At 43.2% G+C, this 27,705-nt stretch overlaps 2 protein-coding genes across 7 annotated transcripts; one reads left to right on the top strand and one right to left on the bottom strand.

Annotated features, from left to right (window-relative positions):
- The first annotated feature begins 35 nt into the window (after nucleotides 1-35).
- Nucleotides 36-15,559, top strand: LOC135907016 (chromatin complexes subunit BAP18). Of its 3 annotated transcripts, none has more exons than XM_065438675.1 (5): nucleotides 36-205; nucleotides 485-579; nucleotides 1,377-1,478; nucleotides 3,862-4,007; nucleotides 14,667-15,559. In XM_065438675.1, exons 1-5 carry the CDS (start codon nucleotides 182-184, stop codon nucleotides 14,702-14,704), a joined length of 405 nt encoding a protein of 134 aa, XP_065294747.1. In that variant the 5' UTR covers nucleotides 36-181; the 3' UTR covers nucleotides 14,705-15,559. The 3 variants fall into 3 exon arrangements, with proteins under 3 accessions (XP_065294747.1, XP_065294748.1, XP_065294746.1); XM_065438674.2 differs by lacking the exon at nucleotides 14,667-15,559 and adding an exon at nucleotides 4,440-4,619 and having other exon boundaries at nucleotides 41-205; XM_065438676.1 differs by lacking the exons at nucleotides 1,377-1,478; nucleotides 14,667-15,559 and adding an exon at nucleotides 4,440-4,619.
- LOC135907015 (succinate--hydroxymethylglutarate CoA-transferase) lies at nucleotides 5,657-27,273 on the bottom strand. Of its 4 annotated transcripts, none has more exons than XM_065438669.2 (11): nucleotides 27,001-27,270; nucleotides 26,852-26,912; nucleotides 26,655-26,728; nucleotides 26,455-26,540; nucleotides 26,322-26,372; nucleotides 26,143-26,263; nucleotides 23,305-23,540; nucleotides 14,644-14,909; nucleotides 14,228-14,330; nucleotides 7,270-7,327; nucleotides 5,657-5,912 (listed from the first exon to the last, which is right to left on the bottom strand). In XM_065438669.2, exons 1-11 carry the CDS (start codon nucleotides 27,101-27,103, stop codon nucleotides 5,770-5,772), a joined length of 1,302 nt encoding a protein of 433 aa, XP_065294741.2. In that variant the 5' UTR covers nucleotides 27,104-27,270; the 3' UTR covers nucleotides 5,657-5,769. The 4 variants fall into 4 exon arrangements, with proteins under 4 accessions (XP_065294741.2, XP_065294744.1, XP_065294745.1 ...); XM_065438671.2 differs by having other exon boundaries at nucleotides 5,711-5,912; nucleotides 7,210-7,327; nucleotides 27,001-27,272; XM_065438672.2 differs by lacking the exon at nucleotides 26,143-26,263 and having other exon boundaries at nucleotides 23,346-23,540; nucleotides 27,001-27,273.
- Nucleotides 27,274-27,705: the final 432 nt, after the last annotated feature.

The raw sequence follows: 27,705 nt of genomic DNA, 5'->3' as shown, positions 1-27,705 counted from the left end.
AACTAAGAACGATGACCAGCACCTCCTCTATTTACGTAGTGAGCACATAACAAGCCGTAGACCATGCCGTAGACAAATCCGGTTATAAGATGGCGGCGCTTACAATGGCGATAAATGTTGAACTGTAGCACTCGTTAGCAACTTGCAAGGCGTTTGACACGCACTGCGTTTGGCGGTAGAAATGAGTCATGGGAGTGCAAGCAAGGTAAGTTGCTATGCGCGGCGAATCGTTGCTTCTCTGGATCGTTTCTCTTCCTTCATCAAGAGCGAAATAATCTGCCGAGACAAGCAAAATTTGCCACAGAAGTTTGAAGCACGACAGTTGCAAACGCTGCTGTAAGCGTTTCGCGCTGCAGCTGTAAGACAAAGTGGCAGCTTGTTTGACGTGTGATCCTTCCGAATTCAGGGGTTAATCATTCTTCTACGTTAAGGTTACTTGGCCGCTCCAAAAAGTGGCCGCGCCGTTTTTTGTTGTGTTCCGCAGGTGGGGGAAATTTTCACAGCCGCGGGAGCTGCGTTCACCAAGCTCGGTGAACTGGCTGTGCAGCTGTACTCTGCTTCCGAGCCATCGCCAGCCGGGTGAGCATTACCACCAGCACCTTCTGCTTCGACTCTGCGTGCGGAATTGCGATGACTGGTCTGATACGAGCCTTGACCGTGCCTGCATCGAAAAATTCATTTGGTCCACAGTCAACAGCACAATGAGACAATACCCAAACGTGTCTGGTGCCAGATATAGTAAAATAACGCTTATATTGGAGTATCGTTGCGCAACAATGTGCAGCGATGGGCTGGACAACGTAGCTTCGGAGGAGTGAAAAGGGTACATCGGCGCATATAACTGAGACAGTGCTGTTGTTAAACCATTTTAATATGCTATTAAGTGAACTTAAAGGCGAGCCATACCCGCTGCGGTAGCTAAGTGGCTATAACGTTGCGCTGCTGAGATCGAGGTCGCGTGTTCGATTTTGGCCACGGCGGCCGCACTCCGATGGGCGAAAACGTTCGTGTACCGTGCATTGGGAGCACGTTAAGTAACCCCAGGTGGTCAGAATTAATATGGAGCCTCCCACTACAGCGTTCTTCATAATCAGATTGTAGCTTTGACACGTAAAGCTCCGGGATTTAAGTAATGTTAATCTGTGATCCATTTAGGATCAGCATCATTGCACGTCTGAGTTGTCACCTGTTTGCTAGCCACGAAAATTGCCACTCAAACAATACTTCTCCACTACCAACTGTTGAAATTGTTGCATGCGCTAAGTGTGTAAAACTAGCAAGGTTTGACCACGCTTTATGCAAGTCTCGTATGATGCCCTCGTGCGTCGTTTGCAAGCAGAGCCAGAAGTGGTGCTGAGTTGGTAATGCCCACGCAGGGGCAAGTGGACTGACGACGAGGTCGAGATGCTGCGCAGTGCAGTGAAGCGCTTTGGAGACGACCTGAATAAACTTAGCGATCACATAAAGAATCGCACCATGTAAGTTCGCGGCCCTACAAGGAATGCTGTTTGTAATTTACTGTGACATTGTCTGTCCTAAGCACAGATGTACAGAAATAGATAGCCTTATTGTTGCTTTTGTCTAGTTGATGCCTAATGTATCTTTGTACCTAGCTGCAGTGCTCAACTTTTATGTTGAAAATGAACACTGCTGCTAAATGTAGCACTGTCACAAAATTGCAATTGTCCGCCTTTCTGCTGCTCAGTGATTACATTTAAGGAGATAGATATTAAAGCACAATACTAAGTTGTGCAGCATTAGTATATCATGCTTCTGAAATAGCGAAGTGGCCACTCTTACCACGAGAAGACGCTTGGTAACACAGAAAAGATGCAAAACTTAAAAACGAGTAGCAAAGCAGTCTTGAAGCTCCTGTGCCTGCTCACCATGACATTGTGAATTTTCATTACGTCTGCTCAGGCCGAGTAATTTTTTTCTTGGCATGAAGGCTGTACTGGAATTCTAGAAAAGCCAAAGAGTCATCCAGCAAGTTTCTAGGATGTTTCCTGCACTAAGAATGGCCAAAGTGAACATATGTACTTTAAGATCCATAATGCTAGACTGATGTACTGGCACCAAGATTAAATGTGAAAACAAAGAAAAGAAGTTTGCCCTTTGTATTGTCCCCTAGTATTAAACCCTCTCCTGCGAAATGTGTGAAAAGAGAGTTCTGAACAAATACTTCACCAGTTTAAACTGATTGAGTATTATGCTACAGTTTCCATTTCAGAGTATGCCATACTGCTGTGTGAGTTAGCTTGAACTGTCTGAGAGTATAAAAATCTAGTATCTAAGTACTACCTTGATCCCTGTTAGCAGAAATATGGGAGCACAGCCATACATTGAAGCAAAGTTGCACAGGTATGGCTTCATGTTGTCTGCTACATTATTTTGACCCACAAGCCTATGATGCAGTGAAGCGAAGTGCAGCTTACGGCAGGAAGCCATGACTAATCATCACTGGGCCTGTGCAGGTTTGCTTTGATGTGCGATCGTGAGCTGTTGTGTTCAAACTCACAGGGATCAAGATAGCACACAAAAGGTTATAAATAACCATGATCTTTCTATCTTTCTTTACACTGCTGCATTTGCTTGCATTTAATAGTGCCATGCTTAATGAGCCATGATTCTAATTTCAGCGCACCCTGCAGTGAAGTGAAGCTAGCTTCACCTGTTTTGTAGAAGTCTGCCATTTTAGAGTTGTTGGCAGCTATGGCCATACTTGATTGAGGTTGTGTTTTGATGCAGTACTTTCCAGCAATATGACTCCTGTATTGCAAGTGTCTTTGTGATAACCACAGCATTCACATACACTTTTGCTCAGTGGTGTATGGTGTGTCATGTGAGCACACCTTGCAGTAGTAACCAGGTGCTCCGTGTTAGCAAACAAGATGAAGCAACATTTTGACCTTACCTGCACTGATTTAAATATTTCTATGCAGTATGCATGTCATGGTAATGATGTTGTCTGGCGTGCTTGCGTCAAATTCCGGTTTCTGTCAACAAAAACCACTTTGAGCACCATTGCAAATTTGCTGGCCAATCCCTCTAATTCCGAAATTAGGCAGAACACGTCCTTTGGCAATTATCTGCATTAATGTGTTTGGCATTCAAGTGGTGGCGGATATGATCTGTAATTTGGTCACGGGAAATTCATTAGTGCAGACTTTAATGTTATGTAATTATGGAGTGGGAGTTTTTTATTCAGAAACATACCAGATAAACCAAGTTGTCTACTAGGTCAGACAGCAGCCAGTTGTCTATCTGCACATATTCCCAGTGGCCCATGTTGTGTTCTCGGCAAGAAAGCAGCCAGCATATAGCTAGTCACCCAAGCAAGCAGACAACTTGGGTCACTGGGACAAGCAGTGTAAAGAGATAAATAGACGGGTACAAAGTTTCTGAAGTAGGCAAAAAATGCTAATCTCATAAAAAGTCCTCCCACGAATGGCTTGATTTCTCACCAACTTCTGGTCAGATTCTAGAATTAAACTATGTCATCACTAGCACACAGGTCATTATTACATCTTAGCCTGGCATACTCGCACTTTCCTCTAAATTTTCAGAGAATTCTTTCAGACATGCAGCTTCTTCATTCACATGCTTTGGTTCTTGAATAAAGCATTCCTAAACATTTCTTCTCATCGTTAATAATGACACATTCACCTTTTATGCATGCACTATCACAACATGGTTTTCTTGTGCAGTCATTGTTGGTTAAGTGTTGTGTCGAGTCATCAGTAAGCAAGTTTGACAATGTTTCGTTAATTCGCTTGCCAGATAGCATTGTGCTGTATTTACTAGTTATGTCCTGTGGTCTTTGGTGCAAGTTTTGTGTGCACACGTTATGGTTCCCTGCAGCAGTCAGATCAAGAACAGTATGAAGCGTAAGGCATATGAGGAGGCAGGCATCCCCATCAAAAAGGCACCACCCAAGGCAGAAGCAGCACCACCACCTCCACAACCAACTTTAGCCGCTGGCCTGCAAGCTGCTACAAAGTCTGCTGGTGAGTTATGAAGCCACAAGTGTGAATGTAGATGTTTGCAGAGGCTCACAGAAATCGATTTTAAAAAATTGAATCTTATCTTTTTTTTCTTCTTGTATCTTTGCTTTGTTGTTTGCTGAATTGAGTAACAATAATACTCTGTGTAGTAAGTCCTTACAGACATTTGTAACAAGTGCTCGCTTTGTTTCACACACAAAAAAAATAACTGTTCTTGAATTACTCTTAAGCCATCTGGCAAGATGTAATTGAAATTTGGATCTAGTGGCTCAAATTTTTTCTTAAATCTGCAGCTCCTTCTGTATTTCATTGGGATCACTAATAAGTGTCATATTTCCCTTCTCCTTTTTCCTTAAACCTTAAAAGTGTCAAAAAGCCTATGAAGTTTGTCATCTAAGCAGTGTTTGATTAGGCGTCCTTGTGTGTTCTGTGCAGACATAACGCTGAACATGCTCAACGCAACCGAGACTGAAGTAGATGTTGAAGGCTTGGGAGGAACTGGCAAACTTGACTACGACAGCTCCTCCTAAAGTTGTCAATCACCGGAACATCATCCACAAATTCATGTACAAACCATGCCTCAGTGCAAATGAATTGCGTCATTGATCAAATATGCACCCCGTGTTTGTCTGAAAATGAAGAACCAGCATTTGCTTGGCAGGCCATGGATATGTGTCTTAGAGACACATCGTCAGCTTATCAATTTATGGTTCTGTCACTGTTAAAGTCGGTAAAGAAAACCGTGTGTTGTACTCATTCCCAGCAAAGCATGGAAAGCCGCATTACCGCAAAAAAAGGAAGCCCTTTATCTCTGTTCTAATTAAGTTCTTCTGTGCAGTCTTCCTTTATAGACATTTCACTTTCATCACCTCGGTGGAAACCCACCCTTAAAATATTAAGTTGACCAGGCATGGGTGTGTCCAAGTCAAAAAGATTCTTGTTAATTGTCATGTAGGACACTGCTGCTACAGCTTTTTGAACAGAGTCGCAGACATCCATTGTGGTCACACACTAACAAAAACTAAGGAATGCTTTAGAAGTATCATTGTCTGAGCATTGTTTTAAATACCAAATGCAGCTGTGTTCTTGGTGGCCAATTCCATCTAAGTAGACAGCATGGTTCATCCTGCATTCCTAATACCTATGGAGAAGTCATGCAGTCAGCTGTCAAAACCTATTACCATTGTGTCAAGTTTATCTTGGATAAGCCAGTCACAGCACTTGTTCAGTTTGTTCTAAAGTTCATAAATAGGATTCTATAATTCTGTATGTGCTATGTTGCACACACTCCCATGGAAATTACACTAATGCCCAACCACATACGACACATGGTGTGATGTTTGATTTCTTTTTTACTAAGAAACTGCAAGGAATCATGAGTCGCTTAATGTTTATGATGTTGAAATTCCCTGGTTGCCATATTTTCACTCATGCTAGTGGCATCTTACTTACAGTATCAAATTTTAGTTGGTGGCAATTTCAAAAGGTCTTCTTTATATTGCTTTGAAGGGCATGCATAATTGCTTACTGAACTTAACTTCTAGGAGTGCACTTATGCAAGTATTGCGTTTCAGTATGCTCAAAAGGTTGTCCAAAATCATACCATTCATAGCTGAATGTATAGTAGCATGCTGTGCAGTCAGGAAGCGGGACACTGATTAAAATACAAGCCTTTATACAAAAATAATTATTCTTCTGTAGGGCGGTACTTATAAGAAAAAGTATATTTGTGCAAAACTGCACAATTTTCATTTTCAAGTCCTTGTCACGCAATGACCTTCTTTGCTCGAAGTCGGGCGATCTCATCTGCAGTAAGGTACTCTGACAGCACTTCATCTGTGTGCTCTCCAAGTAGAGGTGGGGGTGATCGAACTTGGTTCATGCCATCACTGAACTCCACTGCAGGGCCTGCATCATTCACAGTTAGAATGTCACCATGCAGATTCCACATTGTTAGCAGTAATGTCCAAATTATTAGCTTTCTAGAACAATGCTTCTGCAACATACAACCATTTTCATATCTATTAACCATTCCCTTGAACTGTGTTTTCTTTTGTTCTTTTCTGAATTAGCATAGCTGTTGCTCATTTGCTCAGATACTATTTTGAACTGGCATTCCAATATCGGCAACGAATAACTAGCATTATGAGGTGATGCGCAAATTATTTAAATGCAGAGCGTTTGTCCAGCTTTTCAAGGTGGAGTTTTATTGCAAACCAAGTTATATTTGGCTGCACGTGTGAAGTGTTGCCTTTGTGAGGCCCACCAAGCTCTTCCCAGGTCAAAAATCTTGGTAATATTTCTCTTGCTCATTGTGTAGTGATTATAAACATGTACTCTCCATTTTTTTTTACTCTTGCAGTGTTACTGCCTGTTAAAACACGTTGGTGGGCTAGTTGGTTAAAATCCATGATAGAGTGTATAGGCGCGACTGAACGAGGACGTAGAAAGAAACATACACAGAGACAGCGCTTCACTTTCAACTATAGATTTTATTTTCGGTTTAGGTTTTCGTGCGTTATTAGGTTTTTGTGCAGAAGAATGTATGTTGGTCAAACCGGCAAATGCATCAATGAGAGATTAAAAGAGCATTAATATAACGTCACTAGGGTAATCTCAGGTCATTTCGGTATTAATTGCCAAAATTGTTCCTGCAAACCCATAATGTTACACCTTTGGTAACGTGAAGATGAGCTCTCCATTTTGTGAAAGCACATTTGCCATGCCTTAGTTTAATTACGACTGCTGATTGCTTGATTGCATATTGATTGTGCATTGATCGCTTTGTTATGCAACACTTGAAAATTAACATTCCACAGCTTTATCACATGAGATGTGCAGAAGACAAGGACATTGCTTGGTTGCACCTTCTGCTCAATACACACATGCATGTTCTCTCTCTCTTTTAATTACAATGGTGGCAGTCAGGCCCTGCAATTAAATAAATTTAAGTATTTATACACATATGTACAGCACCTGCTAAGGTCATTGTACAGGGGCACAATCACAAATGTGCATTGGTGAGATCATACAAGATACAATGCACAATTACAGTAGATTTTACAGAGCGTAACATAACAAAAACCACAAAATACATAGGCAGGACAACTGCCTTCCACGTCGTGACAGTGGTGGAAACAACTGCAAAAATAAAAGGAGTTAAGAGAGTACCAGGTAAAGGAGTACCAGATAAAACTTCGTTCACCTTTGTGCAGCCTTTTACGGGCTTTGTTTCATTGGACAGGATCAAGGAAGAGGAGCTCACCAACTAAGGACACTGTGCCAGCAGTCTTGTGCGGAAGCTTTACCACCATTTCCTTGCCCTGCATACGTACAGCTCGCTCTGATAATTGCTGCATGGGCATGCTTAAAGGGAAGCTGAAGCGGTTTTCAATTTCCATGAATCGCTGGGATTGGGAAGAACAGACCTAATAATTTACGGTTCCGAAATTTTTTTCTTCGTTTTGTTAATATAAGGGGCGGAAATCGCTTTCTAAATCACCCCCGCGGACACGCCCCCATCGCTTCCCGGAGCGCCGGGTGAGGAGGTTACCAGAGGAGAGAACCGGCGAGAGTGACGTCACTGGCGGGGACCGAGCTGCCGGACCGGCGTGCTGGCATGCGCTGGCATGCCTCTTTCCGTCCTGCGCTTTACTGAACGACGCTACGAGAGATTTGCCGCCGCCGCCGCTCACGTTTGTTTTGCGATTTTCGTAAACTGTTCTTTCCTTCTGTGCTGCGTGAGTGCCTACAGCCAAGGGCGCCCAACATGCCCTCGTTCTGTGCAACATTCGGCTGCGCGAACACACGCGGGCGAGACGATGTGGTGTTTCACAGGTTCCCGAAGCACAAGAAGCTTGCAGCGCAGTGCGGTGAGGAGAGATAGGTTCGTGCCGACGAAATCAACTGTGCTGTGCTTGGACCATTTCCGCGATAGCCGGATAGCCTTACGACAAATGCGGAAACGCATTGTTGCTAGCGTTGCTATACTCCGTTTCATACATCAGGTGCAACGCTGTGGAGGCTTGAGATACTTCTTGCAGTGGCTGCGTTCGCACTTAGAAAAAGTTCGGTGTTTCTTGACCCGATTTTTGAGAAAACTTTTCATATATAAGCTCAGTTCTGAATGAAAAAAAAAAAGAATTTACCCATAGAAACAATCCGTGTACTTATACGGCTGCTAACACGTTCTTTTAAATCAATTTTCTTTTCGGCATTCTTTAATTGCAGCCCGTCGCGGCAGCTTCACGTGCATGCTCGCGCGAGCAAATGCCGCTGGCACGCTGCGAACCATAGACGGAAACGCGCGCAGTAATAAATTTTGGTAACCGGACTTCGTGCGTAGCTTCCACAACGTTGCACCTGAGGTATAAATTGGAGTATAGGCTTGCCTAGTGACATTCGACGTACGGTTGCAGTTATCATGTTTACCACACGGCGGTGCTAAAACTGCCTAATATCTTTATGTCAACACTAGCATGGAGCGCGCATACCGATTCTTGATCGAGCCACAATCGCAAAGTCGTCGAACCATATTCTGAATATTGCACATATAATCCCCCTGACCATCTCGATCTGGATGTGTATGATAAGCAACTTCCATGACTGTACCTCGCAGCACTGCATGTGCGCGCTTTGAAACGCGGCACTTATGTTCGCGATCGTGTATCAACGCTCAGAAAACCACGGGACTTCACACAAGCAGCGGCAAGGTGCTTGACATCGCGGAATTGTACCCGTGTTTACAATCTAATGAGAAGTTAGTGCTTCGGTATTCTTCCAGCAGCAAGTTCCCAGTGACACTTTAGCGCATTTTTTCTCCCGTCATTGGAACGTGCAGCTACATGAAAAAAAAAGCATACGTAACAGCTAAGATTTCCAGCGCGCGAGAAGGTGTACACATCGCTCTAGCTTTTGGCACACTCAACATCGTCGTTGCCGCCATCGTTTTCCGTATCGGCTGTCGGTTCGAACATGTACGGCGAAAATACAAGCTGTCCGAGACAGCGAGAACGTTCCATAATGCTAACAACTCAGCTATGCACAGGGGCGTAGCCAGGGGGGGGGCTTATGGGGCTTCAGCCCCCCCCGAAATTTTTTCGTGCTGTCCATGCACCGCCGACCAAAGCGACCCCCGGCGCCGGGAATCACTCTGGATTTTGTCTAGAATGTCTTTTTGACGCTCGAAAAGACATTTAACCGCGAAGATTGCAAACTCGGGCTGGATTTCGTGGCAACGCCCATACACCGGGAGTCACATAACGCCAAGCAGTCCCATCCGAGCACAAAGTTTCAAGGGCGCTTTGATGGTGAGCGGGCTCGCCGCGGCATCTCACTGAGGCCACGGAATCTATGGAGCGCATGGATATCAATTGCGAAACCTTATGGCTATAAATCTCATAAGCTCTTAATGTGAAGGGTGCATTGACATTTCCAAAGTTGTGCTTTAGATTTTCAATTGCGGAACTTTGTGGGTTTAATGTTGTTATAAACATTTGACGCCAAAGGTCTATTGACTTTTCTAAAGTCTTACATCGGAACATACAACGAGACAAGCCAAATCAACACACTAGCAGACAAGTTGACAAAGCAGGCAGCGAGGTCCAATGAGACGAAGCGTTGGGGTGGTTCATTTGTGCCGTCATGTCACATAAAAAAATATCAACATTTTTTTTTAACCTAAGCCAGAACATCCATGTCAAGACACTAAAGCCAGCCAAAGTAAATACGTTCTTATTTATTTTTTCTACTTTGACTTTTATTCGCGAGGACACATTGAGCCTCTTCAATTTTTTTTTCGTTCTCGCTACCCTACCCGCGGGCTGCCAGAGCCAACCAGAGCGCATACGTTTTTCTCGTATGGCCCCGACCACCGTGCGGTACACTTCGGTGCGCGTTCGGTTTGCTCTGGCCGAGTGGATTTTCACCGGACAGAGTTTTGGACGCTTTCTGGCTAGCAGACGAGAAAAAAAAAAACAATGGTCGCTCGCCGCCATCACTGTGGGGACTCGAAGGATTGCACCGCATTCCTTGAGCGGAACCTTTCCGGAAAGTCTGGGATACTGAGCAGTATGCGTGTGGTTCTCAGTGGACCAAGCGTCTCATGTTTTCTTCGGTATTCCTTCCGTAGCCCCATTAGGTGCCCGAAGTAGGCATTAGATTCTGGCCAAGATGCTTTCCTATGCGTTTTTTTTTCATTTCGGTGCCTCCGCCTCACAGAAAAAAATACATTGTTGCGGCGCAGCGAATTGTCGCATGGTGAAAGTTCGATTTTGATACTTCTTTTGCGGAAAGTAATGGGCGACGGGACGCTTCAGTTGCCGGATACGTTTATTATGTTATTGCGAAAGCAATTATGTGGACACTCCAGGCGCATTCCTGCCATCGCCCTCATGTTTCCTATAAAGTCCAAGGGTGATAACATCGTGACCACGCGCTGCATACTGTATGTGCGAGTGAAAGCGTAGGAGGGGAGGTGGAATGGGTGAGCCGACGATGGTGGCTCAGTCTTGTGTGCGCAAAGGAGAAAAGCGGGGAGCAAGCGCGCCGCCTTCCGTCGTGCGCAATACATCGGGGGGAGTGGATGGAATGGGGGCGGAATCTAGGATTCTGTGAATCTATGATTGTGCAACATGTTTATTTGCCTTGTTTGACGCATTATATACAGTTACTTCTTTATTACAGTATCATATACGCATTATAGAGTTATTACAGTTATACAGTTATTAGACGCATTATATACAGTTAGCTTATACAGTTACATACATAAACTCATTGGAGACCTATACGTATACTTAAATATCTTGTTGCGAGGTTTTGTGTATACATGCAGTGAGCTTTGTTTCCATTGACACTTTTTTTTCCTTTATCAAGCCGTATTTTCGCATTTGCATATCCCATTGTATCTTTGCATTTCTAATGTACGAGGGCAAGTCAAATGAAAGTGAGCCTACCCTAACCGCGCAATAATGCTTCGGTTCATTATCTGCGAGGCATGCGCGTAGGAGAACGGCATGTCTCATTTACAAAAGTGACACGCAGGTGTGAAGATAAATGTTCTTTAATGCCCTCATACACTGGGTTGAATATGGTTGCGTCACCTAATGGACACTTCAAAAGTTGAACAACTCGGTGTCGCGAAGTTTTTAACAGCTCAAGGTGTTTCCAAAACAGAAATTAATCACCATATGACTGCCGTGTACGTTGAACACTGCATTTCATTGACCACTGTGAAGCGTTGGAGCAAACGGTTCAAAGGACGTTGCAAAGACATTCCAAGACCGGGCCAAAACCATCGTGCAATCACCCCCCACACAATTTCAAAGGTTCATGAGCTGCTGAAACAAGAACGGAGGATAAGCATCGATGAACTGGCAGACCGTCTGAACATCAGTCATGGTTCGGTTCCGGCCATAATTCATGAGCTTCTCGGTTATCGGCTCTTTGGTGCGCAAGGATCCCCAAGATTTTTATCCATCGCGAGAAGACGGAGAAGTTTCGCGCTGCCTTGACTCATCTGATCGGGTATCACAATGAGCATGACGACTTCTTGTTTGCAACTGTGATCGGGGACGAACCTTGGTGCCACTACTACGAGCCTGAAACACGACGGCAAAGCTTACAGCGGAAACATTCGAATTTACCACGCCCAAAGAACGTAAAGGCCATCATTTCCGCTGGAAAGGTGTTGTTGACTTTTTTTTCGATCAACAGGGTCCATTACTGATAGAATTTGCTAAATCTTGAGAGGCTATCAATTGTTTCCGATATTGTGAAACGCCAGAACTGCAGCGTGTCGCAATCAAGAACGAACAACGTGGAAAATTGACGAATGGGGTCATCTTGTTCCACGACAATGCCTGTCCCCACGTCGCTTATGTGGTTAATACAAAACTGGCAAAGTTCAAGTGGGAAACGCTGAAACATCCGCCATACAGCTCAGACCTGTCACCTTGCGACTTCTACATTTTGGGGCAACCGAAAAAACAGCTCAAGGGAACCAGATACAGACTTTTTGAAGCAGCAACCCAAGGAGTTTTATAAGACGGGAATCACTCAACTCGTTAGTGAATAAGACAAATGTCTAAATTCTCATGAAGACTACTTCTAAATAAAGTACCCCGTTGTTGGCTCATTCATTTAACTTGCCCTCATATATCTTGCAGAACTCCTGCTTTTTATACGTGCTCTCTCTCGCGACTATAACTTCGGTGCAATTACTCACGATACACGACAAGGGACAGCTACTCCTGCGTAATACATAGGAACAAACGACAGCGTCATTGAGATTTTTCACTGGCCATTGCATATATACAAGCATGTAAGCACGGTTCTTGAATGACAAAGTTTCATTAAGATATTTGTCCTCAACTTGTTCAGTTCATTGCCTTATAATTTTTCATATCAGCGGCATGCACTGCTTTCCTGGTTTCGAACTGATTAGTTCTAAAGTTCGTGTGATATTTTTTTACTTAATAAATAGACAAAAAACATGGAAGCATTGACGTCAGTTATGTTGGGCACAATTTTTGGCTCATACGAGTATAATATTTTATGAAAAAAATACGTATTTTACTTGTATTTACAGAGCGTAGCTTTCAAGAATTCGTTTGCAGCATCTTTGGCAATGACAATGCAGTTATTATTCATGTTATTATTCATGATCCCTCGATAAATTGTTTAAGAGGAAGCTTTAGCTCGGGCCCAATCCGACGCGGCCTATTCAAATACTTGTAAAACGCAGAAACGCTTTTCTGAGATAATCCTGCTAATCACTTTTATTGAAATTGGTTGCAGTTGAGAGAGAAAGTTAAATCCTAATGTCTGCTGGCAACACAACTTCGATTTAGGGCCTAAATTTTGTTTAAAATATTTTGGAAAATTCGAAAGTTTGAAAAAATAGAAGCACGGCGTTTACAAACTAATAGCTATGCATGAAGAACAGATATTGTGGTTCTGTAAACGGCATTTATTATAACAGTCAAAGCGGACAAGTTTGCTCTGTCAATTTGTATCTTACGTGAATTGGTTACGTTGTGTACAAGGGTTTTGCGAAAGCCGTATTTCCACAATACTAAATTTTTGTGAGATTAATGTGTAACATATCTATTTTGTCCGCTGTAGATGTACTATTAGATGCTATTCACAGAATTGTGATATCATTTTTCATTGTTGAGTCACGGAGTTTTAAACTTGATAGTTTCGTTTCCTGAAAATCTTCAATTTTGGCCAATTTTTAATAAATAATTGACCTCCTAAATGAAAAATTCGAAGCGTAGTCACTAGAATTAAACTTTTTATTTTAAATGCCACAAACCTCCTCAAATTCGGTGAAGTGGTTGCAGGGAAAAACGAATTCCCCTTCTACATGTACTTAAATAGGAGCACCCGAGCTAAAGCTGCCTCTAAGGAGGAGGCTGAGCTGCAACGTGCAGCTACATATATATATATATATATATATATATACACATTGGGCCAGTGGCGTAGCCCCCCCCGAACAAAATTTCTGGCTACGCCACTGGCTATGCAGCCAGAACAGAACAGCGTGCTACGCTCTCAAACGGCGGCGCCGACCGGCGACTGCCGCCACTGACGTCACCGCGGCTCCGACCAATCACGGGCAACAGCGGCGTTCGCGCGATACCCTGAGGCGCTGGTGCGCGTTTTCATGAAAAAACAGCCGCTTGCGCTTGTTTCCGCCCTTTTTGAACGAGATATTCGTGTTCAGGGGACTCAAAACTGTAGAATGCCGCAGAGAACTCATTTTTTTCGAAAAGTGTTTCAGCTTCCCTTTAATGCACAGAAACACACATACACTCACAAAAAAGCCACATATATGCACAGTTTGTGTAAACTAACGAACTAGTAAAAATATATTAGAATTTAGCTTGTGTAAACTAACGAACTAGTAAAAATATATTAGAATTTAGCGTGCATTTGTTTTGTGCTCTTGTGTTGCAGCACATTGTGACCCAGTATGCAGCGATGCCTAAGTGCGCTCTCAGATAATCAAGCATAAAAGGCATTCCCACTCATCCCTTCACAAATTTCAGTTACCTACTGCTGGTAGCACGTCTGCAGAAGTAATCATTAAAAGCATAAATGTATTTCTGATCTATGCTGGCCACAATGAAGAGAGGCAGGACACCAACTGTGTGCCTCCCAAAGTTGCACTCAATTCGGTTGGTTAATGTTTGCTGGTGCACTGCTGTTTGCGCACCCACCTGAGGATCTTGAAACACTTGCTGAATGGTGTTGATGGGCCCATACGGTATGCCAGAGCCTTCAAAAAGCTGCAGCCACTCCTTTGTTGTCTTGAGCTTAAACCTACAAAATGTTTTGGCAGTTTTAGGGAGGTTTCCAAAGTCACTTCCTGTGTGTTGTCAGCTCTGGTGTTGGCCTGTGAATGTGTACGTCAAAAAGCTGCCCGTAGTCAAATTCCTTCTGTTGCATTCTCCTCATGGAAAGAGTACAGCTAGGATTGTAACATTTCCTCTGTTTTTCTTTTTTAATTGACCAATTTCGTATTACTAAACAACAGCTGCTTACAGAAAGGAAATTCCTGGCCCATTTTACGAAATTACAATTTTATGCACTTTTCTTTATCTTGTTGTGTCACATTTCCTACACTGCTACTCACCTTTTATTCAAAATTTCAACTAGGGCATCCCTGTTTTGGACACGGCTTGGATTGTCTTTGAAACGAGGATCAGACAAGAGCTCATTAACATCAAGGACCCTGCAGAAGACCTTGAACTGGCCTTCACTTGCAGCTCCCACTGTGATGTAGCCGTCCAGCGTTTCAAATGCAGCATATGGCACAATGCTTTCGTGGCTTGTCCCATGGCGGCTGGCCTCAAGGTTAGCATTGAGGTAGTTGGAAGCTATGTTGGCCAGCACAGATACCTTGGCGAGAAAGAAGCACTATCACACCACATGTCTTATCATTTGTTCATGCTCACACTTGCTCAAATGCCATATTTCTTTACCTGTACAAACTCTTCCAGTAGAGGCTTGTTATGAAAATGAGACGTGCAGTGTTTACCACTTGAGTGCACACTGAGCTCACGATGCCTTTTTATATCCTTTCAGTTCATCTGCAATTTCTGGACTAGTTTAGGAGATCGAGAACTTTGCTGTTGGTCTAACTGGTGCAGCATAGCAGCGTGCATTTGCACATTGCCATTTGCTTCACTCTGTTCAGGCTTCTAGCAAAATGAGTTTATAGAATTCCCAGCAATTACAGGAAAAGTTGAGCAGGCTTTGTGTAACAAGTGCCAGGCTCCCTGCAAAAACTCGTTATCAACTAGTTCTCAACTGTGATGACCTTGTTCAAGGTGTGCAGAATGATTTGGACAGACCTTATTTGTAAGAACAGAAGTGGCCTCTTGTACATACCTGCCTAATTTTGTTTAATCAAGCTGTTTCTCTGCGCAGTCATCATAATTTTGGAGTTTCATTTTGAGTTCCAGCTATGAGTGTGAGGATGACATGTACATTGCATGTAGTGAAACCTCTATGCAACGAACTTCAATATAACGAAGTCTAACTTTTCATAGCCTCTTGTCCATAGAAGACCATGTATTTAGAATCTCAATATAACGAAGTGTGTACGTGATTTAAGTGTAACAAAATTTCGCTTCCACGGATGCAGTTGGTCAAATGATTGAATTTCAAGTGGCTGCTTGCCAAACACACCCTCAAATCGCGCGCGGCGCGACAAGAGCAACTGCCGAAGTAGAGCCGCATCATGTTCCGTATTGGCAGCGAGGACTTATGGAGTCGCCATCTGTCGAAAGCGCCTCGCTTGCGTAGTAAGTATATGAGGGATAACGCGATGCACTCATTATAAGTTCGGCTGTCGGCACTCGATAAAAACGCCATGCGGGAGCCCTCCTGGAAATTTCTGTAAGTACTCTCGAAACAACAGAAGTTCTTTACTGTCAAAATAATAATCTTGGGCAAACAGAAAGCATAAAATAGTTTACAGACGCTATCTCTTTACGAAATATTTACAGTGAACGCCCACTGCGCGCGGTTGCCGCAATGGGGTCTTCCGAACCGGTTTCTTGTGTGAACGTTAGGCAGTCGCTGAGAGCAAACTATGTGAAATACTCTTATAGCGGGCTGTCTGCATAACCAAATGGCACATAATGGAATAAAGACACAATGCAGTGATCACACGAGTTCGCAGTGACCGACTACGCACCTGCATGCATGTCCGTGCACAATGTTTCGCTTTCTCTGCAAGCGTGTTTTCGCACCCTGCCGTGAGCTTTAGGCCATGGCTTATGAGCATTTGAGAGTACACAAGCAACCATTGTTGCGTGCATGTTATCACAGCTGTTCAAAAACTAAAACAAAGGGACTTCGACACCTACGGTGATTTGTAATGTGCCGTCATGGCAATTCAATCACCTCTTTTTTTTTTTGTTCTAAATTCTTGGACGTGTCAACATTATTTTTTATCAAGTTGTATCACACTGTACGTTTATCGGTCTTCTCAGCAGGTAATTTCTCGTTACTTCTTTTTCTTAACCCAGTATACATTCATTGTTTGGAGCTAACAGAAATAGCATATGCCATGCTCTTTTTTGGTGTGCTTGTTACCGTTTCCTTTCCATTCCAGCGAACTCGCCAGTACCTAGCATCAACAAGTTCATATATCAAAGCTTCATGACATTAGCCAGGCAGCACACGTGGGCGAGTGTCTCAGTGTGCACTTTCTGCTACTCACTGAACAACGCAGCACCGACGCCGTAGCAGAAACCTTCCTCTCGGAAGTGCTTGCTGCACACCCGACTTGCAGCTGATGGCTGCTTGCCGGTTCTAAGTTTTGCGATCCAACATTCACGTACCTTCTTGTCCCGCGGGTACGTGTGAAAGCTGACACCGGGCTTCGTTGCATACGTCCGGCACTGCGGCACCGGGCAATAGCCTACCATGTTGGACGCCTTCAAAGGCAGCCACTACCTATTATAGTACTTTCAAATGTTGTCAAATAGACATCCGAAGTGGGAAAACCTCCCTTCTTTATCAGAACCGCAATGCAGGTGGCACTTTCATTTTCAGCTCGCTTCGGCGCTTTCAAAGCAGCCGGTGTGTCCACGCGATCCCTTGTACCACATCATGCCTATGGCAGTGCCAGCTTTTCCAGTGGTGGAGCTCACCTAGGGTACTAGACAATGGTCGAGTGGGCCGAAAGGTGGGCGGGATGGATGTTATGAGCGTCCCCTTTGGAAAGGGGCGGTGGGTTGCGCCACCAAGCTCTTGCTATTATACTGCCTAATGTCCTACCCAGATTAAAAAAGAAAAGGAAAAAAGAGACAAATTCCCATAACCAAATTACCTGACCCCCTATGGTGAACTTTGTTTTTTTACGCGTCTGTTGTTTGTCGTTTCCCTACTTCCACCAATTTTCCAATCGCCTCTGACTAATCTCTGTTGTGGCACATTTACTTTTTCCCTGCTCTCGCTGAAACCATGGACTTCAAGGAGGCCAGCGGTGCCTAAATCGACCGCTGGGCAGATATCTTCACATTCTAACAAAACTTGCTCAATCTTTTTCCTAGCTTTACCACAGCAAGCACATGCTTCTTTTCCTTCTTATATCTCGCTTTATAACTGTGTTCTAAGGCATCCTGATCTTGCTCCAAAAAGTAGTGAACTTCCCTTTGAGTTATTGTAAATTGTTTCTTTCCTGATTTCATTTTTTCCTCTTAAGTAGTTACTCATCGCAGGTTTATTTTCCATTACCGCCACCAATGACATTATTTCAGCCTCTGTGACTTCCCGCTTGACGTTCTTTGTTGCTGTGTTGCTAACCCAGAGGCCCCATGCATGGAAAGCTTCCTAGTTCTTTTCCTCCACTGTGAATCAATGTTTTTCATGTACAAGTACTTCAAAACTCTCCCAGCCCATTTACTTTCTTCCATATGCCTCAGTCGTTCTTCATAATCAATGTTACTGTGAGCTTCCTTCACTTCAAAACTTGTCCAGCCCATTTCACCCTGCACAGCTTCATTTGTAGTCTTTCCGTGAGCGCTGCATGCGAGGCATCTCACTGACCTTTGGTTGCCATCGAGTCCTGATTGTACCCCTGATTTCAAGCAAACAACCGCATTTCCAAATGTAATTCCTAGAACCACAGGCGGAGAGTTTTCATTTTGACGAGGAGGGGCGGGGGGGACCGGCTTTCTGAATCCCATATTATATATATACATATACATTTCTTTCACTTGAAGAAACCTAATGTGACTTCGAAGAATTGAACGCTAAAGTGACGGTATTATATGAGTGTATACAAGACCTCATAGTAGGAGACAGTTCAAGTTCACAACCCGAGTCCTCTCGGTGGGTTAATCTTTCTTCGTGTAATTGTCGCACACTTGACTATCACTAATACTGCTTCGCCTTTCCGACGAAACTGCAGCCTCTCTCTCTCCCTTTTTTTCTTTTTCTGTGAGTCCGAGTGTAAGCGCTACTGTGCATGACTGCTGCTGACTCTTACTTTGAGTCAATGCAGCTTGGCCTCATTTTGATTACTAAGTGAATTATACAGTGTTCTCCAACTATCATGCACCAAGACCTAAAAAAACAAAAAAAAAACAGAGCAGTTGCATTACTCGAAGAAAACCTAGTGCATATTGTTTCCAGTACAGTGGAGTAGCCACCAGTAATTATTTCATTACTGAGATTTAATTTGGTAATTGCAATTAATTATGTAACTCGAGAAGTGCTGTCCTAATTTTCTAAGTGTCAATGAGGCATATGTAGGCACCCCCAAATGACATCTAACTACTGTGTTTTCAGCGACGTAATAATTGCGTGAATTTTTTACGACTGGCAAAGAAACCTCACGAAGTATGAAAAATACCAGGCGAGTGTGCTCCCACCCACATCATAAAGCAGCACCCTCAAATAAGCTGATTGAAAGCAACTGCATTACCTGTCACAAACCCGAATAGACAGTTTTAGGCTTGTAGCGCAGCTCGGAAGCGCAAAAAAGGGAAGGAGGTAGGGGTAATCAAAGGGAACGGAAAACAGAGTGGGCGCTATAGCGCTCACTCTGTTTTCTGTTCCCTTTGATTACCCCTACCTCCTTCCCTTTTTTGCTCTTCCGAGCTGCGCTACAAGCCTAAAACAGTCATGACATACCAACTCGCCCAAACTGCCACGCTTTTGACCGAATAGACAGTGCACCACCTTGATAATGGTATGGAAGGAGCACCAACAGCAGGTTTCGCGGCTTCGCAGCTATTCCTTCCTCTCATTTCTATGTCACACTTATTATCCGTCTCTCAAGGCTGACTGATCACATTGATAACAAAAACCCCTTGATAATGCGGCCGAAGCGCCACTCTGACCACGCACAAAATGCAAAAAGCATGTAACAGGCATAGAATTTTTTCAAAATCTCAGCTTTGCTCACACCGCATCGAAAGAGTGCGTGCGAAGCTATATTCCATGCCAGAAACTTGCTTCGAACCAAAGCCAAATTAAAGTGACTGTTTTATTTTTCTTGAGAGTGTATACGTGCTGCAAAAACAGGCTCGTGTCAAAAAATGAAAGCGAGCTAAGCCGACCGGGAAGTGACCAACGTGTAGAGAAAATGCAAAAGTGATTCGTGCAAGAAAATAAATATACCACTTCTAAATGAGCCGAATTGGCAATTAGGATGTCCGCAAAAAAAAAAAAAAAAACAGATTTTAGTGTGCCCTTATTATCTGTGAATTTGTAAGCGCCGTTGAACACTAGCCTAGAAGACTTGTTCAAATAGGACTCCTTTTTTGCAGCTATGCAGTTTTGTGTCTGTTTTATCACATCTTCAGTGGATTTCTTGATGACCGACGCCGGAATGCTATAGCAGATATCCATTATCTTTGCATTGAAATAATCTGACGTCCATCTCGATCATGTAAGCACGATCTTTCACATAACCTCAAACAAAGAAATCAATTGACGAGAGGTCAGGTGACCTAGCGGGCCAGTTCACAGGCCCGTGCTTTCCAATCTATTGCGCATGAAAAGTCCCATCCAGCCAGTTTCATGCTCCAGAGGTAGATGTTGCTGGGCTAGTCGGTAGTTTTGCTAATACCACAGAAGTGGAAGACGTGACAGCGGGACTGCGCTGAGAAACTCATCCACCACTCCTTCAAGGGTATCTTCATTGTAACGCTGTCCAATTCAGTGTCTCATCGAAGACGATGAGACCGACTATAGTACCGGCATAAATTCTGAACTGCACATTTAGCAACTACTGATACTGGTGCCGATTGCGCTTTACCCAGTACAGATTGGAGTCCCTCTAATAGTGTGCATTATGCAAATTTGCCTAGGCGTTTCTTCACGCACACACTTCCACCATTATAGATATGCCATGCTACCATAAGACGCGTATCTTCATTCTTATGCCTGTACAATATCGCGCATTCATCTAACTCTGGCGTGCAGTTACAATCTTGGCAATGTAAAGAAAGATTAGAAATCGATGTCCTTAACGTGCACCTAAACAGAAGTACAAGAGTGTTTTTCCATTTCGTTCCTATCGAATTCCGCGACCTGGTTTAAACCCGTGAGCTCGTGTTTAGCAGCGCAACGCCATATTCACTATGTAGCCACTAATTAGGCTACCACGCTCCTAATATAATATAGGATTACTATATACGGGTGGCACACTTGTGCATGGCGGATTGCATGTGATGAATTACTTGTGATGAATTACATTTTATAACAATATTGTAACTGAACAATTACATGGTTTACTCGGAAGCACTCACTATAATTCAAATACATTATTTTGGTACTCAAACACATGTAACCAGTTACATTATTCAGCTCTGAACATTTACACTTAGTGGGAAATATACAATGTTCAAAGGGATGAAAACATGTAGCCACTAATTAGGCTACCGCGCTGCTAATCTCTTTTTAAAGTATGGACTACACAAAAATATACGGCTTACGGGCCAAAGATTAGCATATATAATGGCTACGTAAAACTGTTTTCGGCGGCCGAAGTACGGCAGCAATAAGAGAACCCGTACCAATTACTCTGCATTCTGTTACGCGAGGAAAGCGGAAACATGAATGGATATATATATAAGTATACTTCCCGGAAATTTGAGTACAGGGCACCGGATGGAGCATATATGCTTCATTTGTTTGAAGCGACAAGCAGAAAGGTTAAATAGGTTTTTTTTTGTTTTTTTTTTCATCTGCGTTTCGCAAGACCTACTGATGGAAAGCTATATGCGCAAAAACACCTACGAGAGATGCACGCTGCTTAAAGAACAAGAAAAATATTTGTTCTCCACAGGGAACCGTAGAATGACATTGTACAATTAAAGCCGACACTGCGGCCGCTATGCTCGCGCAGTCACCGAGCAGCATTAAAGAATCAATAAGATGAAATAAAGAAGAGAAGGAATGCACCAATACGTGTCACCCAAGGAGGCCTATTTGGGTGGTCTGATAGCAAACAGTAGCGCGCGAAGCAGTACGAACGACCCCGTCGAGCAGAATCGTCAACGGCGCGACCGTGATGCGGCCCAATCCATTTAAATCCACTTCGATCGCAGCGCCGCCCCAGGGGCTCGCCCCACTCAACCGTATTCGCTTCCAATAAAGTCCAAGTACGATAAGATCCTATCGCACCCTGCGCACTTTGTGCTTTAGGTGCGAGTGAAAGCGCGGTGCCGTGGTAAGCGCGGCTGAGCGCATACGCAGCCGCGCTTAGACGTAATCTGCCGCGTGTGCAAAGAGTGGGCGTGCCGAGACGGCGTGACATCATGTATCGTGTCTTCCCACGCGTTCGGTATTGGAGGTTGCGTAATCTCTAGTTTCGGTGACCCGTCAGAGCGAGGTCGAAGCATTCGATCCCCGCTGCCGGCGCTTTTCATGATAGCGTCGTCCCATTGCAGGCGACGCTATCACCACCGGGGACGGAGTGCACTCAAAAGCGTGGCTGGCTTCGCTTAATTCGTACCGCTGATGTGTAGATATCGTCGACGTGGCATTAAACCGTATCATTCGTCACCGACTCCCAAATTCATTAAACTGAATTGTTTTCTCATTCAAATTTCTTTGTTTCGATTGCCCGATAATTCGGAAAACTTTGCGGCCCCTTTCGGTGTACGAAAAGTCGATCAGCAACTGTACTCATTTACATAAAAATTCGAATTTCAATACAACGAAATTTCAGTAAAACGAAGCAAATTGCCGATTTTACCTACTTCGTTATATCGAGGTTTAACTGTTATAAGAACAGATGCTCAAGACAGTACTCAATTGCACAGGTCAGTGCATACTGAGGAAACTAAAACAAAAAGTTTCAATGGCACTCTTGAGTGTATTCTGCATTTGGTGCTGTCAAAAATACACCTAAGCTTTCATCTAAGAATCAAGTACATCACTAAAACAACATTTTTCAATGGCATTCTTGTGTGTATTCTGCATTTGGTGCTGTCAAAAATACACCTAAGCTTTCATCTAAGAATCAAGCATGTTACTGAATTCATATACATAAAGTGCAAATTATGGCATTACATTTTTGTACCATGTATAAATGCAGAAATGGCATACAACAGATGTAAAGCATGATAAAAATACAGCTAAAAAAATAATAGAAGCTAGGACCAGATGTTCTTGTGAATCATTAATCAATCATGAATGAGTAATTATTTTTAATGATTTTTGTCACTTGCTCAAAAGTCTCTGCATATTACCGGTAGTGCAGTGTACGAAAAGAAAAGAATTGAAAATGAAGTGGATTGTTACAATACATGACCCCTGTACTGTCAGTGTGGAATTGCCAAGTACATGTCTCTAGCTAGGCAATAAAATAGTTATCGCCATCTATTACAGCAGGGTGACAAGATTATAAACAGTATGAAAGTATCAAATATATTTCAAGCTTCTTCCTGCCTCTATTGTATAGTACAAGCCAGCACTGATTCTCTTGGGCTGTTCATTGTTATTGAACTATGTACTGCACAAATCTGTGGGGTTGGAAAGCAGAGTGAACAGAAGGAAAAATGCAAATGAACTCAAAGAAGTGCATTATCTCCGCTCCATGCCAATTCATATTTTCCTTTCTGTTAGGTCTTTCTGTTCCAGTTGGTTCATGTGGTACATAGTACACAAACAATGAACATCCACCAACTAGCCCAATTCACTGCTCTATCAGGCTGGGTTGGCTGGAGACCTTGTCTGCTACACATAGGGTGACGCTGACTCAGGAAGATTGCCCAAGCATTTGACACTACTGCCTACACCTTATCAGCAGTGCTGACATACATACTTGGGTTGAGAACAAATTGCAGTTGATCCATTGTCCCTTGCCTGTGCGATTTCGCTGCAGAAGTGCAGCCATGACAGCGCCGTGGGCATACAAGCCAGTTGCCAAGTCTGTGATAGCAACACCAACTTTGCATGGTTCACCTCCATGGGGTCCTGTGATGTGTAGAAGACCTCCCATAGAGGCAGCAATGACATCATAGCCTGCACGCTCCCTGTATGGTCCCTTCTGTCCATAACCTGCAGTTCAGGCAGATATAAACATCTTTGCAATGAAAGCATCTGCAGCAATTTATTAAAACAAAAGTGACCTAGAGCCACACTCTCACAGCTTACACTACACTAAACGCTACGGTATAAATATGTGCATACATATATATCTAAGAAAGTGAACAGATGGACAGATGTTTCTATGTCGTGCTCACATTATAGGGCACCACATACATTTTGCAAAGGTTGTAAGTGCAGCTTCTATTCCATGTTTGTTTCCCTTTTTCTTTATTTAGACTATGAAGTTTAGGACAAAATTTAACCCTACCAAGCAATTCATTTTTTTTTTCTTTTAATCTTTTTAAGTTTATTTCCGTTATGCTTTCCTTGACTTTATTGTCTGTTGGTTTCATGTAGTTCTTGCTAAGCGACTGAGCACCTCATTTCCCCTGATACCTACACCTGTGCTTGTGTGAATAGCAAGCATTTGAACAAGTAACCTTAATTAATATTGCAATGTCACAAGGGACATTCCCGTACATGATAGGCTTCTGGAGCACACAGTAGTGCCTCGGACTATTGGAAGAACTGGCAACAGTATATACCGTTATAAACTACTTGTGTATCTATATCATTATACTTCTTACTATCATACTGTTGGTACAGTAGTGCCTTTAGAAACATTGTCTGATGGTCTTTCTTTGGATCCCGAGGAATAGAGGCTATCAAGTGATGTCATCATTCATGTCTAAAAGATGGCTTGCATGTGGCACACAGAATTCTCTCCAAGGGTAGCACGTTGGGTTGAGGGGCCTCTTTTGGCCATGCTTATGGTCCTGCGACCGGGCAGCCATGACAACAACACAAGCCATCCTAGATATTTACTCAGGAAAGCCCTAGTGTACTGGTCTGCTAAACCATATATATTTGGATTATCGAAGTCATTTTGGTTGAAGTCTCAACATAAGCATTGTTGTAGTGGGTGCTCAATGAAGAAGTGCATGTTCAGTGATGCTTGGTGCCAAATATAGGATTACTATATACGGGTGGCACACTTGTGCATGGCGGATTACATGTGATGAATTACTTGTGATGAATTACATTTTATAACAATATTGTAACTGAACAATTACATGGTTTACTCGGTAGCACTCACTATAATTCAAATACATTATTTTGGTACTCAATCACATGTAACCAGTTACATTGTTCAGCTTTGAACATTTACACTAGGTGGGAAATATACAATGTTCAAAGGGATGAAAAGATGTACATGGGTTACCTCCTTCCTGCAATTAGTGTCCTGCAGTTATGCCTCAATCACCTAAGCTTTTCAAGCAATGTTAATGTTTCCTGGCATCCATTATAATTAGTTGTTTAAGTCTAAATGGCTAACAATTGAAAGGTACCACTATGAGGTCCACCAAATGTTGGCCGACAAATTTAAACACCGCTTCTACGGCTTGATAACAACAGCCTCTTCGGACATCGCTGTCAGAGAATTACCCATCGACGACATTTCAGTTTTCACTGGCCCTTTTGAGAGCGCCTTTCTCTAGCCTCAGCAACAATGAAGTGCTGCGCTTCATAGGGAACCCAGACCACGAGAATCACATTATTGAGAAACCACAATGTTGTGGTGGCATTGGTGGTGGTGAGCTTTAGGAAATGGCAAGTTTAGCCTGTCGATCAGGTGAATTTCTCCAGCTGAGCGTCTCTTACAACATTACTACAGTAGATCACCACATGTCCATCAAACCAGTCTCTCTTAGGAATGCAACTTGAAGACTTGAAGCTTTCTTGCGGGCTATAACTACCCCTTCTGAGGACACAAAGTGTTGCAGGTGATGCTGAAAGTAATTTTTCGGAGGTTTCTTAAGCAGAGCGTTCTTTTCACCTCGGTATTTTGGGCAAACCACAGAAAGTGTTCAATGTCTCCTGCCTGTTTGCCTGCAGTGCAGTTGGGAGAATAGACATGCCCTGTCTTAAATAACCATGCTGATGTATTAGCAGATCCTAGATGGCGAGCATGGTGTTAGTGCATTACAACAGAACCCTTCTCTCTAGCGCTCACAGTGCGAGTTTTCAGTGTCGTTGCCAGATGCCTTCACAAGAAAATGAGGGAAGATTACCAAAGAAAATTTCAAAAAGTAATAATTAGTGAGAACAATGTGTGAAGGGCTGCAGAGGACGCATTGAAAGAACCAGTGCAGCTTGTTTTATTTACTGTATCTGTGCAATATTAATAAATGTAAGGTGGAAAGTAACGTAAAGTAATCAAATGTTTAAAGTAATTGCTCATTTACTTTCTTGGGGCTGTAATTAATAGCAGTAACAAATTACAATTGTAATCGGTTACTTTTTTTGTGTAACATGTAGAAGTCTTATAGGCGACCTCACTGCTGTTTTGCGCTGCCTCTGGCTTATTTACAACGTACCATGTTGTTTCACTTTGGCTAGGTGCCTGCTACCATTATGCAATAGCTACAACACCACATAATTCCTTTGGGAGATAAAACTTGTTATTCTTTGAATAAATTGTAGCCTAGCTTTTGGAAAATTGCACGACTGATATTGGAAGACAACAATCTCTTACACCTATGCGTACGCTACAAGCTTTGTCTGCATATACCTGTTATGGAACAATATACAATTTGAGGTGCAACAGCCCTGATATCTTCGTATCCAAGACCAAGGGAGTCTAGCTTTCCGGGAAGATAGTTTTCCAGTAGCACATCAGATGTCCCAGCGATCTGTTTCAACAAGTTTAAACAGTCAATTTTGTGCTCGTTGACCAGATAAAATGCTTACCTTCTTTATCAGACTAACGCCTTCAGCGCTTTTCAAGTCAACGGCTACGCTCTTTAAAGAGAAAGGAGGGAGCGGAGGGAATACTGTTGATTCACGATGATGAGACAAAGAAAGGGGAAAGTGTATGTAGCACCTTTTTGTTTCTGTTTACTGATAGAAAATAGCAGCTTTGATTTCCTAGAAAAGGCGGTCCCCAGTTCCGTGTTTCGTCTCCGACACCTGCGATGCAGAAAACGAACCAACTGCTGATCAGACTTGCCGATGGCGGTGTTTATAGCTTGTACAATATTCGAAACTGGCGCCGTACATTAAGACGAAAGCTCCAATCCTTACCCGGTCTTTCGATTTTTATTATCTCTGCACCTAGGTCACCAAGAATCATGGAACAGTAAGGGCCCGCCAGTATCCTGAAAACAGTCGAACAGTGATCTTGTATGCCTGAATTCAGTATGACTATTAATGCATAATGTGACAGGAGCAGCCAATTTTTACAAGTTCTGCAGGCTCACTAAGCATTTTTTTCACCTCACCGAGTCAGGTCGAGTACCCGAACTCCCTTCAACGGATCCTCGTGACGGCCCGTCGATGAGGCTGCGTAAAGTTCTACTGTCAATAACATCTGTGTTTGCACTGAAACACACACATTTTCCCTGTGTTCTGTAGGTATATGGCGTTTTACCTCGTATTGAAGTGTAGGTGTGCGCCGCATGAACATCGTGGAAAGTTTTCCGTAATGTACGTACGACAGCGTTCGACCTGCATTTCGTTGCTCTGAGCGACATTGGCGTTTTATGTAAGCACCGTTGCAGATACAGATTTATTGCTAAAGTAAAAAAAAAAATGTCTCACAGCTGCTGTGCTCGCCCACACTTGACAGTGCAGATCAGTGCAGATCTAAAAACGTTGGTGCAGATGCAAATTGTCGCCGTGATGCATGTCGCGATGGGGCCGATGGTAGACACGACACGGACAAGATTACCGTGCAAGGCAAAGACGACAAATAAAAGACAGGCAACACCTTAAATAGGTTACTTTTTATGGTATACAGGTTGTAATATATGTAATATTGCTTTACTAAATGCAATATTTACACTAAAATGCCGCTGATCTGTAGAGGTCGCTAACTAACCTACAAACGCTTGTAACGAAGAACGATTGATTGAAACTTTTATTAGAAACGATGGCCTGTGGCCTAAGATGGGGTAAGGGATCAGGTGAAAGGAAGGATGCCTGCCTCCTTAGCATAGGACAGCAAAGCGTTAATTCTTCTGGTGGCATCTGATTGCGGTGCGACCCAGTCCTCGTACGATGCTTGTCCCTGAGGCTGGCTGTGGCAGGAGGCAGGACAGCATAGGACAGGACAGGAGCGCGGATCAGACGAACG

Source organism: Dermacentor albipictus, chromosome 1 (genome assembly GCF_038994185.2).
Source record: "Dermacentor albipictus isolate Rhodes 1998 colony chromosome 1, USDA_Dalb.pri_finalv2, whole genome shotgun sequence".
In the NCBI taxonomy this organism is placed as follows: domain Eukaryota; kingdom Metazoa; phylum Arthropoda; class Arachnida; order Ixodida; family Ixodidae; genus Dermacentor; species Dermacentor albipictus.
Note: the sequence above shows the minus strand (reverse complement) of the source record. Positions and strands in the feature narration are given on the sequence as shown.

What these genes read in the sequence shown, in the direction of transcription:
- LOC135907016 (XM_065438674.2), top strand. Translation starts at nt 182, where the DNA reads ATGAGTCATGGGAGTGCAAGCAAG. An exon ending in TCCGAGCCATCGCCAGCCGG is followed by an intron (nt 580 to 1,376) that starts GTGAGCATTACC and finishes ATGCCCACGCAG; the next exon opens with GGGCAAGTGGACTGACGACG. An exon ending in AGCTGCTACAAAGTCTGCTG is followed by an intron (nt 4,008 to 4,439) that starts GTGAGTTATGAA and finishes TGTTCTGTGCAG; the next exon opens with ACATAACGCTGAACATGCTC.
- LOC135907015 (XM_065438669.2), bottom strand. Translation starts at nt 27,103, where the DNA reads ATGTCGCTCAGAGCAACGAAATGCAGGTCGAACGCTGTCGTACGTACA. An exon ending in AATAAAAATCGAAAGACCGG is followed by an intron (nt 26,541 to 26,654) that starts GTAAGGATTGGA and finishes TCTGCATCGCAG; the next exon opens with GTGTCGGAGACGAAACACGG. An exon ending in TGTATATTGTTCCATAACAG is followed by an intron (nt 23,541 to 26,142) that starts GTATATGCAGAC and finishes CCTGAACTGCAG; the next exon opens with GTTATGGACAGAAGGGACCA.